General features: G+C 42.2%; 2 protein-coding genes across 2 annotated transcripts in view; both read left to right on the top strand.

The window, feature by feature from the left end:
* LOC308571672 (olfactory receptor 2AP1-like) overlaps positions 1-13,550 on the top strand; it is a gene marked incomplete at both ends in the record, with an annotated part of 295,033 nt that overhangs the window by 240,519 nt on the left and 40,964 nt on the right. The window lies entirely within an intron of this gene.
* LOC308570628 (olfactory receptor 5AP2-like) lies at positions 11,907-12,917 on the top strand (the record flags this gene model as incomplete). The annotated part of the gene is made up of 1 exon (XM_081165543.1): positions 11,907-12,917. One exon carries the CDS (start codon positions 11,907-11,909, stop codon positions 12,915-12,917), a length of 1,011 nt encoding a protein of 336 aa, XP_081021669.1.

Raw genomic sequence — 13,550 nt, 5'->3', positions numbered from 1 at the left:
CCCCATCCTAAAACCACAGAGCCTAGGACTTGTCGATCAGCAGGTCAGCGGTTCGAATCCCCACAACGGGGTGAGCTCCCGTTGCTCGGTCCGTGCTCCTGCCAACCTAGCAGTTCAAAAGCACATCAAAGTGCAAGTAGATAAATAGGTACCGCTCTGGTTGGAAGGTAAACGGCATTTCCGTGCTCTTCTCTGGTTCACCAGAAGCGGCTTAGTCATGCTGGCCACATGACCTGGAAGCTGTATGCCGGCTCCCTCAGCCAATAAAGCAAGATGAGTGCCGCAACCCCAGAGTCAGTCACGACTGGACCTAATGGTCTGTTTACCTTTAAAGCCCAATCAGAGTAAGAATAAGTTTCCTGCCCTTAGCCTCCTGGTTAAATATAAATTGTGTTCACCATCAGCCAGATCGATGCTAACTTTGCCCCACTGTTGCATCTCCACTGTGAGATATAAAATGCAGGTCCCAAGATTCTGAGTCCTGGGACCCCTTCAAAATAAAACCTGAAGAAAATTGGTGAAGCAACAAAGAGTTTATTGCTTACACATTTTTAAAAGGATAGGTGTCCAAAAGCAGGCACACCCAAGTTCAGTAAAACACAAGCATATATTTCCTTCAACCAAGTGCAAGGTCCCTCTTCTGCCTCCCTGTTGGTTGTGGGCGTACAGGGTTCGTGTCTTATCACGACTGCCTAATTAAAATACTAAATTCTCTGCCTCTGTTGACATCTCCCATTCCTCTGAATTCAGGGACCATCACCCTTAATTACTTTTGGCCAAATAAGGAAGTGTGTTCCTATGCTCTTACACATTTACCCAAGTGATAAAGCCACTTCCCAACTGCCTCTTAGGTGGACATGAGTTCTGTCCTGCTGAAGCATGCTGAAATGTCCAGATAAACCACATTCTAGCAGCAAACCACCCTGTTTCCAGGCATTCTAACCCCATGCCAGTAAAAGTAAGCTTCTAAGCGACGTTGCGGTTACTTAGCTGTCACAACCTTTTCCTTAGCTGTCGCAACTTGCAACCTTTGGGCCTTTTATGAAAAAGTGACGTTTTCTTTTTCTTTTTTTATAAAATATTTATTAAAGGTTTTAAGCAATTCAAACAATACAACAAACTTAAATAAAAAAGACAAAAAGAAAGCATAGAAAACATACAAAAATACAAGTAAGAAATACATAAAAAGCACAAAAAAGAAAATAGTTCATTTTCTTAAGTATTATTTCCATAACCCTCTTTCATGACTCCCTCACGTCTCCCTTTTCTGTGTTCCTAATTACAAAATCATGTTCCGCAATACTTCACCTTCTCTCAAAATTTGTTTTAAATTGTACATTTCAACAATTATGTCTCCAATTTTACCTTTTGTTATCAAATATTTAAATATTTAAGCTTGACATAATATTATTCAAATTTCGTCTTTGTTCTTATAGTTCAGTTATTTTCATACTCCTTTCCACTAGGTTACTAATGCCATGTTGTTTTTATATCCTGCATCATTTTAACATTCATACAGTTTACAATGCTTTTGCAAATAGTCCTTAAATTTTTTCCAGTCCTCTTCCACTGTCTCTTCTCCCAGGTCTCGGATTCTGCCAGTCATTTCTGCCAATTCCATGTAGTCTATCAGTTGCATCTGCCATTCTTCCAGGGTGGGCAAATCTTGAGTCTTCCAGTACTTTGCGATGAGTATTCTTGCTGCTGTTGTTGCATACATAAAGAAAGTTCGGTCCTTCTTTAACACCATTTGGCCGACAATGCCCAAAAGGAAGGCCTCTGGTTTCTTAGGGAAGGTATATTTGAATACCTTTTTTAGCTCATTATAGATCATTTCCCAGAAAGCCTTAACCTTTAACACCATTTGGTGTTAACACCATTTGGCCGACAATGCCCAAAAGGAAGGCCTCTGGTTTCTTAGGGAAGGTATATTTGAATACCTTTTTTAGCTCATTATAGATCATTTCCCAGAAAGCCTTAACCTTTGGGCATGTCCACCAAAGGTGAAAGAATGTTCCTTCAGTTTCCTTACATTTCCAACACTTATTGTCTGGCAAGTGATATATTTTTGCAAGCTTGACTGGAGTCATGTACCACCTATATATCATTTTCATAATATTTTCTTTCAAGGCATTACATGCCGTGAACTTCACACCGGTGGTCCATAACCGTTCCCAGTCAGCAAACATAATATTGTAACCAATGTCTTGCGCCCATTTTATCATGGCTGATTTAACCGTTTCATCCTGAGTGTTCCATTTTAACAGCAAGTTATACATTTTTGAAAGTACCTTAGTTTTTGGTTCTAACAGTTCTGTTTCTAATTTCGATTTTTCCACCTGGAAGCCTGTTTTTTTGTCCAAATTAAAAGCCTCCCTGATCTGAGCATAGTGTAGCCAGTCTCGCACTTTATCCTTTAATTTCTCAAAACTCTGCAATCTCCATGTGTCTCCATCTTTTTCTACTATTTCCCAATATTTTGGCCAGTTGGCCTCCATATTGAGTCTTTTCTGAGCCTTAGCTTCCATTGGTGACAACCACCTTGGGGTCTTATTTTCTAACAAATCTTTATACCTTATCCAGACATTGAACACTGCCTTCCTGACAATATGGTTCTTGAAAGCTTTATGGGCTTTAAACTTGTCGTACCACAAATATGCATGCCACCCAAATACATTGTTGAACCCTTCCAAATCCAGAACATCAGTGTTCTCCAGAAGTAGCCAATCTTTCAACCAGCAGAAAGCTGCTGATTCATAATACAATTTCATGTCTGGCAGGGCAAACCCCCCTCTTTCTTTTGCATCAGTTAATATTTTAAATTTTATTCTGGGCTTTTTGCCCTGCCAGACAAACCTGGAGATATCTCTTTGCCACTTCTTGAAACACTCCATCTTGTCCACAATCTGCAAGGTCTGAAACAAAAACAATGTTTTTGGCAATACATTCATCTTTATAGCAGCAATTCAACCCAACAAGGAAAGCTTCAATTTTGACCAAATTTCTAGATCCTTTTTAATTTCTGACCAACATTTTTCATAGTTATCTTTGAATAGATTCAGATTTTTAGCTGTCATATTAACCCCTAGATATTTCACCTTCTTAACCACATTTAAGTCTGTCTCCTTCTGAAACCTTTCTTTTTCTACAATTGTCAAGTTTTTTTCCAAAACCTTGGTTTTCTGCTTATTTAATTTAAATCCCGCCACCCGACCAAATTCTTGAATCACTTCCAACACCCTTTTCGTACTAGATTCTGGCTCCTGCGATGTCAAAACTAGATCATCTGCAAAAGCTTTAAGTTTATACTGTTTAGCTCCGACCTGAATTCCTTCAACCAACCGGTCCCCTCTAATTATGTTCAAGAGCACCTCCAGGACTGAAATAAATAACAGTGGGGAGATAGGGCAACCCTGTTGTGTTCCTTTTTCAATCTTAAACTCTTCTGTCACCACATTATTAACTATCAGTTTTGCCTTTTGTTCTGAATAAATTGCTTCTATACCGTTTTTAAACCCCCGTCCCACTCCCATCCCTCTAAGGTTTTCCTTCATAAATTTCCATGAAATATTGTCAAAGGCCTTCTCTGCATCAATAAAGATCAATACTGCATTTGTATTGGTGTTCATTTGCAAAAGTTCCAGAATATCAATGATGTTCCTTGTATTGTCAAACAAATGTCTACCTGGAAGAAAGCCTGCCTGGTCCTTATGAATCACTTCATTTAACACTCTTTTTAATCTATTTGCCAAAATATCTGCAAAAATTTTGTAATCCACATTCAACAGGGAAATGGGACGGTAGTTCTTAAGTTGTGTCTTTTCAGTTTCAGATTTAGGTATCAATGTGATGAAAGCTTCTTTCCATGACTCCGGTGCCTCCCCCCCCCCCCCATAATCTCATTGCAAACCTCCTTTAATGGTTGAATCAAATAGTCTTTCAAAGTCTTATAATACTTAGAGGTAAGCCCATCCAGCCCTGGAGATTTGCCCAATTGCATATTCTGAATGGCACCTTCAATTTCTTGTTCTGTTATTTTGTAGTTCAATATTGTCTTATTTTCTTGAGATAATTTTGGTAATCCATTGTTTCTTAAAAATTGGTCTATCTCAGTCTCTTTTTGCGGCCCTTGGGTATAAAGTTGTTTAAAATATCTCTGGAAGCATTTTCTAATCTCCACAGGGTTCTGAATGTTTCTCCCTTCAACTTCTAGGTTGGTGACCGTATTCAATTTTTGTCTCTTTTTCAACTGCCAAGCTAGCAGTTTTCCACATTTATTTGCCGATTCAAAATTCCTTTGTTTCATTTGTTTGATTTTCCATTCAACTTCCTGATTTATCAATTTTGAATATTGTGCTTGATAGAGTTTAATTTCTCTCAGAATCTCCTGTGACTTTGGTTTCAATCTTAACTTTTTCTCACCTTCTTTTATTTTATCCAAAATCTTATCTTTTTTCTCATTCTGAGCTCTTTTCTTTATCGTATTCTGTTGTATCAGAAACCCCCTCATAACCGCCTTACTTGCATCCCAGATTACTCTTTTTTCCACTGTGGTTTTCAAATTTATTTCAAAATAATCACTCAGAGTCTTGTGGGCCTTTTTAACAATCTCCTGATCTCTAAATAAGGAGTCATTCATCTTCCATCTAAAGGAGCCGGTTGTAGTTAGTCTCATTTCCATCTTTACTGCGTTATGGTCGGAGCAGGTTTTTGGGCAGATTTTCACCTTTCTAGTCTTAGGTGCCAGTCCTCTAGTTATCCAAATTTGGTCGATTCTTGTCCATGTCATTTTGGCTTCAGAGAAGAATGTCCCCTCTCTTTCCAGGGGGTTCTTTGTCCTCCAGATGTCAACCAAGTCCATATTGTCAGTTCTTAGTTCAAAAAAAGTTTTTGGTAGTCTGCCCTCTTTTGTCATACTTTGGTTCTGCGCTTTATCCATGTTTGTAGACACCACCCCATTCATATCTCCCATCATAATGATGTTGTTATAGTCCATGTAGTCCAACATTGTCTCATGCAACTTCTTGTAAAATTCCGATTTCCCCTCATTTGGAGCATAGATTCCCAAAATTAAAAAATTTTCCCCTTGTGTTTGCACTTCAATTGCCAAAATTCTTCCTTGCTCATCTTTAAAAAGAAATTTTGGTGACAGGCTCTCCTTTGCATATATCACGACTCCTCTTTTCTTCACTCGATCCGATGAAATAAATTCTTGGCCTAGTCTCTTGTTAACTAACACTTTTCTGTGGAGCCTGATCACATGTGTTTCCTGCAAGCAGATAATGTCCAATTGTTCCCTTTTTAATAAATGAAAGATCCTTTTCCTTTTTTCCGGGGAATTACAGCCGTTAATATTCCAACTTAAAAGCTGCAGAGACATCCTGGACGTTTCTATTCTCCCTTTGGTGGTGGCGTCTCCTTCTCCTGGTCTTTAGGTCCCAAGGGTGCAGGTAGCAATCCTGGTAATCCGGAACCCAAGGCTCCTGGTTCTACAGTCCCTTTCTGAAGGTCTTCTCCGTAGTCGCTCAAGAATTTTTCCTTGTCTTCAGCTGTTTTAATTTTCACTTTCTTCCCTCTAAAATTAAAAGATAGGCCCTGGGGAAACTCCCACCTAAAAACAATTGAGTTACTTCTCAACAGTTTAACAAGATCTGCGTAACAAGATCTGAGCTCCAGTAGATGTTTCGGGATGTCTTTATAGATTTCCACTCTCAAATCTTGAATTTCAAGTGATTTTTGAAAGTGTCACTCAATATCTTATCTCTTTCCTCCTTCGTTCTCAAAGAGATCAAACAGTCTCTAGGCTTGCCCTTTTTCACAACTTTTCACAGTCTGAATGCACTTACAATTCTAAAATCTTTGTCTTCTTCCAAAGGCCAAAATTTTGCAAATTCTTCTGTCAAGTAATCAATTAAATCCCCCTTTTCAAGCTCAGGAACTGACCTCAATCTCAAATTATTCTCCTTACTTCGTAATTCAATCATAGACAGATAGGCCTGCTGTTCACCTATCTGCTTGCGCATAGGTTTAACTTCCTCTTGTACGGCTTCTGCTTTTTGTTTAGCCTCCTCAGCTATTTTGCGATTTTCTGTAGTAGCTTCGAACAACTTCCCAATTGATTGTGCATTTAAGGCCACTTGTTTAGTCAAGTTATCAACACTAGCTGTATTTTGATCGATTTTAGATGATTGTTCTGATACTTGCCTGCTCAGGCCTTCCAATTTTTCAAAATTTTTATCAAGTACTGTGTCTCCTCCTGCAGCCATTCCTTCTGTCCTGGCCTGCTCTAGTTCTTCCTCTTGTGCCAATACAGGGGAACCGATGCTCTGCGCAGATGTGAGATTACAGTAGTTTGTTGTGTCTTAGTTTTAGCTGATCTTGTTCTCCCAGTTCCACTGAAAAAGTGACGTTTTCATTCCTTACATCCACTCACACAAAATTGCTCAAAACCTTACAAAAATGTAAGGAATGCATGTTGTGGACAGGGTGGTGAAGCAGTGTGTGTGTTGCCTCTTCATTTAGCTTAACAGCCACTGAACTGGTAGTCTGAAACGTACATGAATATCAATGCAGGAGTTAGGTATGCATATATCATTTGCTCAGTCCCTGTCCAATGTGCAAAAATCAGGTGTTTGTAGTTGTGGGAGGAAGGAGTGGCCAAGAGGGTTTTATAAAGAGGGTGAATGAGGCCACTGCATTCCTATGCCTGTCAAGCTGCCTTAAGGAACTAATGGTTTCCATTATAACCTGCCTCTTGTACAGCTGGGTTCTCCTACCTTTGCTCACAGCAAGCGAAGGTAAGGAATGCTCCGTGTATAATTTCTGGTTCGTTCAAGCTGGATTACTATGCAGTATTGGTGATTTCCACTTTCAGCAGATTTTATATAGACCTGGCTTGCATAAGCTATGTTCCCATCCAAGGCTAGAAATGCAGTGAGTTAATTCCTCCCACTGCATTTCAAACCACATTTGTGGCAGAGTTGTTCACATCAGAGAGAGGATGGGGATGTCTGCACCTGACACACATCATCTTTAGCTGTGATTTCTGCATTTCAGGGGGTTGAACTAGATGAGCTTTTGAGTCCCTTCCAATTCTATGATTCTACGGTTGCCCTGTCCCAGCAACCCCACCTGTGCCAGTGTGATGGCTGTTAGGGTATGCAGTGGTACCTCGGGTTAAGAACTTAATTTGTTCCAGAGGTCTGTTCTTAACCTGAAACTGTTCTTAACCTGAAGCACCACTTTAGCTAATGGGGCCTCCCGCTGCAGCCACCACATGATTTCTGTTCTCATCCTGAGGTAAAGTTGTTAACCCAAGGTATTACTTCCAGATTAGCGGAGTCTGTAACCTGAAGCGTTTGTAACCCAAAGTGTTTGTAACCTGAGGTACCACTGTATTCACATTAGGGTAGTGGTAAAACGGGATATCAAGTCCAAACTACTACTACTACTACTACTACTACTATTCTTCTTCTTCTTCTTCTTCTTCTTCTTCTTCTTCTTCTTCTTCTTCTTCTTCTCTTGCATACCCTCTAACATTCCTCCAATGAAAACATTTCTCCCTGCCAACTGACCCTCCTCAACCACCCATTTATTTCACCCCACAGCATTTCCTATCAGAAGAAGGGCGAGGGCCACCACTAATACACCAATGGGATGTAGCGCATACACCCTCCACTGTCCTGAGAAAACTCCTTAATCCCAATTTTATTTTATTTTATTCTTTTGTAGATTTACAACAAGGAAAACACAAAGCAATAAATAAATTTTAGAAAGAGGCAAGATTAGATGCTGACCCACAAAGCATTTTTAAAAAGAAATATAAAAAATCTAGATTCCTTGTGCTCCGCTCCGCTCCCCCTTTCTTCCTACCCAGGGCAGCCCTACCTTCTGCCTGCCCCTCAGAGCCAGAGCATTGTATGAGGCTGGGCCTCAGTGGTGGCAGCTTCTCCTCCTCCTTGCCTGCTCTCCAGCAACTGCAATGAGCTGCCCGAGGGAGGGGTCCAGCAATCATGGCCATGGAGAGTCCATGGAGGGGCAACGGGATGCTGTCCTGCAGCTGCCACTGCCTTCATCTTCATCACTCAGGACAAGCACCGGTTCAACTTCCTCCCCAGGGAAAGTGGGATATTCTGGGATCAAATCAGAGCTGGGATGGCTTTTGTGATTCCAGGACTGTCCATGGAAATTCGGAACACTTGAAGGGTATGCATAAAGTGAGCTGTGGGTGTGTGAACTGACTAGTGCCAGCCACCCCTGCTGTTCAGCCAGCAGTGCATGCCAGATCCCTAGAGCAGTGTTTCCCCACCTTTTTTGGGCAACGGCACACCTGTTTAATCAAAAAAATCTCGCGGCACACCACCATTACTGCCCCGTGACGTCAGCGCGCAGCGTCACGCCGCGAGGACGCACGAAAGTGAAAGTTTTCACTTTTTCCCCCTCCCCCTTGCCGGGGAACCTCCAAGCTTTGGGGGTGGGGGGGAGGCAGCAGAGCGAGGGACTGAGGGACGGCGGCAGCTGGGGCGGCGGCGGCTGTTGTGGTGGTGGCGGCGATAGCGGGCGGAGGAGGGGGCGGCGGCGGGAGTTGCTGCTGCTGTTGTTGCTGCTGCTGCCCGGACATGCCGGCCTCCTCCTCCTCCGCTGTCTCGCACTCCTCCATTTGCACGCGCTGCCCCGCCGCTCGGCACCACCACCGCGGAGCCGCCCCCGGCTCGACGCGGATCCTCGCCGCCGCCGCCTCTCACCGCCCGACTCGCCCGCCTCCCTCCCACGGCACACCAGCCGATGTCTCACGGCACACTAGTGTGCCGCGGAACACCGGTTGGGAAACACTGCCCTAGAGCACCAAATCAACCAGCCTCCCAAGCTGGGAGGAAGGGGTTAGTGAAGGGTCCTTCACCCAGCCTAACCCCCAGGTGCTGACCATGCCCTAAGTCCCTTACCTGCCTCCACTAAATACCAATGAGCTTGGAAGGATCTCTCCCCAGCCCAACCCAGCTGCGCTGCTATTCATCTCCAAGACTGCTGGGTGGTTTTCCATGGTGAGAAGAGAAAGCATGTCCTAAAGGAAAGTACTATCTAAAATAGGTAAATTAAAACTCTTTTTCAATAAAAATGAAATATATTATAGAAGAGCCACCATAGATTAGGGTTGGATTCTGATATGATTGTAAGAGTAGGTGATTAGCTTTTTCCCATTTGTACAGACAATTACAAACACATTAAACCCTCACATCTGTGTGAGAGGCAATTGCCCTCTAAGGACACCATCCCTATGGTTTCTTTTCCCCTTGAAGGAATGCCAACAGTGCTGCACTTAAAAGAATACCTTGCCTACACAATGCTTTCTTCTTTCAAGTAGCTGACGACATTGCTTAGCTTTAAATACAGATGTGAAGATTTCAGAGAAGGAGAAAAGAGAGAGAGAGAGAGAGAGAGAGAGAGAGAGAGAGAGAGAGAGAGAGAGAGAGAACGAAATATTTGGGAGATGTTGTTATATGCTATTATTCACTTAAGATTCCCAAGGTCCAGTACAGTGAACGTACAGCTCTTTTGAAGATTACCTGGAGTGTATAAAGGATTGTACATGGTGATCTCCAAACCCAGAAATGGGTGAAGGAAGTACCCACAACACTCACCCTCCAAATGGAATCAACTTTGAGGTAAACCAATTTTGTACAATAGTTCTTCCTCCTCCCCCCCATCCAACCTGTGGAGAGTGAGATTCCCTTTTCTATATATTTGAGAGAGTGTGACAATCACACCAATTGACTGGTACCAAAGCTGCCTAATGGGACCTGTTGTTTTGACAGTGACCATCTGAGTCCTGTACCAAAGCATATAATCAAATTGTTTAAACAGCAGCAACTGCGCTTTTGGATGTCTAATTAGCAGCCCATAAAGCAGAGACATCCATTGTGATGCCCTCAATATATTATGGACCATTACGCCGATCAGCCCCAGCCAGTTTGGTCATAGGTCAGGGTGGTGGGATTTGTAGCCCACAACATCTGAAGGGCACTATAAAGGGCTATCCTTGCCACAAATAATTTGTACCAAAAAGAATTTTAAAAAAGAAAGAAAATGCCCACTACTTGCTATCAAAGTTATATGCTGCAATGGAGAAAGAAACCACATTTGTATGGCCAGTCACTCTCTCTTTGATCTTCTGTGTAATACTGTGTTGATAGATAGTTGGACTTCATGAAAGAGCTGTTCAAATCTGGGACTGATCATGGTTTATTTCAGAATGCATTTCTACCCTGCAAACCTGCAAATCTAGATAATAAGAGTGGCCTTCAAAATCTGTTATGTAATCATTTGCAATATGGTTTTTAACCTATTCATATGTACTGTAGCTGCAAGCCACTGCTAGAGAACAGGGGAATTCTGAATACAAATTGCTTGCATGCAATTGAAATGGGTTGGTGGTATCCAAACATATCCATGTTAAGAGTACACCCATTGAATTCATTGTTGCTATGATATCCTTACCCAGTTCTTTGTAATGTCTTGCAATAACATAACCTTCAATATTTATCCAATGAAAATAGGGACATCCCATTCCATAATGATAATTTTACTATTTATACCCCACACAACATATTGGTTTTCCCCATCACTCTGGGCAGATTCCAACATATATAAAACCGTAATAAAACATTAAACATTTAAAAAGCTTCCCTATATAGGATTACCTTCAGATGGCTTGGGGGGTTGGATAACTCCATACCCTCCAACATTTATCCAATGGAAATAGGGACATCCTAAGGAAAAGCGAGACATTCCTGGATCAAATCAGAAACTGGGACGACTTCTCTAAATCAGGGACGTTCCTGGAAAATAGGGCACTTGGAAGGTCTGCAGTAATGGTTGCTCCTGACATAGCAATGCAAGCATGCTAATCTCAGTCAGCTCTGGATACGAGCTCAGTTGCAAAGAATGTGATGTTGCACAACTTCTGCCATTGATGTTGACCTCTCTTGATTCTCAAGCTAAAGTTCTGCACAGTAAGCTACTTAAATCTCATTGATTTCATGGGACTTTAAGCAATCTGTGTGTAGGGCTGCATCCCCATTCTCTAGCAGTGTGGCTCTCAAGAAGAGCCCATAGGTACAGAATAGAGACCTTCTTCCTAATGGTTGCCTTAAAAAATCCAAAAGTTAATCTCCAACATAGTAGGTTCTACAGAGTTTTCATTTCCAGTGAGAAATTGAGTGGAAGTAACACAAGGAATACCAATAGCCAATAGTTTGGCACACACACCCTGAGGGGGTGGGGCATAATGGAATTCCTATATGAAGCAGAACCTTTAGTTCATATGAATAAGAATTGCCTTTCTAGAGCAGACCAGCTCAACCATCACTTTATTTCCAAGATTGGCCAACCAGATGCTTCTTTAAGCTCTCAGAAGGAACCAATGTGGTGATGACCACCGCCTGTTTATGATGTCTCTAATATCCTCTTACCAGGGCTGTATATATTTTCCACCGAAAGATAATTCTCAGCAAAGAAAAATCCTTGCATTTCAGAGAAAATTATAGTATTTACAGATTCACTATGGAAATAGTAGGTTAAGGCCATGGAAGCAGTCAATACATGTTATATTGAAAAAAACAGCTAACATAATACCTACCCTTCAGATGTTGGGGACTACAAGTCCTTGGGCACCATCCAAAATTGTCAGTGGCCAGGGATGATGAGTGCCAGATTTCTGTAGCTACCTGCAACTTTTAGCTTGACATGAAATAGGTCCTCTATTATTATATTGTTAGTGCTGCTCTTTTACTTTTGCTGCTGTTTTCCATTTCATTATTTTGTGTTTTAATTATTGGTGCTGTTATATTTACTTTTTATTTGTAAGCTGCTTTGAGCAGAAAAGCAGGATATACAAATCATATGAATCAATGAATAGTTATAAATCTGCTCTTTCTTTCACAACCTCCTTTCTTTCCCTGCAGCAACTGCAAAACAGAACAAATCAAACTGCCATTGCCAACTTCATTCTTCTTGGATTGGTTGATCATTACCCAGAACTGCAGCCTCTTCTCTTCCTGGCTTTCCTAGCAATCTACTTTATTACCATGGCTGGGAATCTCCTCCTTGTTGTGCTAGTTCTGGCTGATCTTCACCTCCACACTCCCATGTACTTCTTCCTAGGGAACCTGTCTTGCTTGGAGATCTGTTACACATCAACCATTCTTCCCCGGATGCTTTTCAGTCTTCTAACAGGAGAGAGATCCATTTCTGCTAATGGCTGCATTGCACAATACTATTTCTTTGGTTCATTAGCATCTACTGAATGCTATCTCCTGGCTGTGATGTCATACGATCGATATTTAGCCATCTGCAAGCCACTGCGCTACACCTCTCTCATGAATGGTAGGCTCTGCCTATGGCTTATTTGTGGCTCCTGGATAAGTGGTTTTCTAAGTAACACCATCATAACCTCTCTAGAGTTGCAGCTATCATTCTGTGGCGCCAACGAAATTGACCATTTCTTTTGCGATCTGGCCCCAGTGCTGAAGCTTTCCTGTAGTGACACCCATGTGGTGGAACTTGCAACCCTCATCCTGGCATCCATGGATACCATACCCCCATTTCTACTTACCTTGATCTCATACGTGCTTATCATCATCAATATCCTCCAGATCCAATCCAAAGGCATGAGGCAAAAAGCCTTCTCCACTTGTTCTTCCCATCTCATTGTAGTGACCCTCTTCTTTGGGTCTCTCATCAGCGTCTACATGGCTCCCACAACTGACATACTGAAGGAACTTCATCAATACTTCTCTCTCTTTTATACAGTCTTAACCCCCATGGTCAATCCCCTCATATACAGCCTGAGAAATAGAGATGTCAAGGAGGCCCTATACAGAACTGTCAGAAAAGCTATCGGTTTGGCTCAGTTACCTTAACCTTTACTGGGTGGCTTTTTATGTCTGTTTCCGCTAATGATGAAGTAATAATAATAATAATAATAATAATAATAATAATAATAATAATAATATATTATTTGTACCCCGTCCATCTGGCTGGGTTTCCCCAGCCACTCTGGGCGGCTTCCAACAATGATGAAAAATACACTAAAATGTCACATATTAAAAACTTCCCTGAACAGGGCTGCCTTCAGATGTCTTCTGAATGTCAGGTAGTTGTTTATCGCTTTGCCATCTGATGGGAGGGCGTTCCACAGGGCGGGCGCCACTACCGAGAAGGCCCTCTGCCTGGTTCCCTGTAACTTGGCCTCTCGCAGTGAGGGAACCGCCAGAAGGCCCTCGGAGCTGGACCTCAGTGTCCGGGCAGAACGATGGGGGTGGAGACGCTCCTTCAGATATACTGGACCAAGGCCGTTTAGGGCTTTAAAGGTCAGCACCAACACTTTGAATTGTGCTCGGAAACGTACTGGGAGCCAATGTAGGTCTTTCAAGACCGGTGTTATATGGTCTTGGCGGCCGCTCCCAGTCACCAGTCTAGCTGCCGCATTCTGGATTAGTTGTAGTTTCCGGGTCACCTTCAAAGGTAGCCCCACGTAGAGTGCATTGCAGTAG

This window comes from Podarcis bocagei (genome assembly GCF_964188305.1).
Source record: "Podarcis bocagei genome assembly, chromosome: 13".
Taxonomy (NCBI): Eukaryota; Metazoa; Chordata; class Lepidosauria; order Squamata; family Lacertidae; genus Podarcis; species Podarcis bocagei.
The sequence above is the reverse complement of the archived record's forward strand: the minus strand, read 5'-3'. Positions and strand labels throughout refer to the sequence as shown.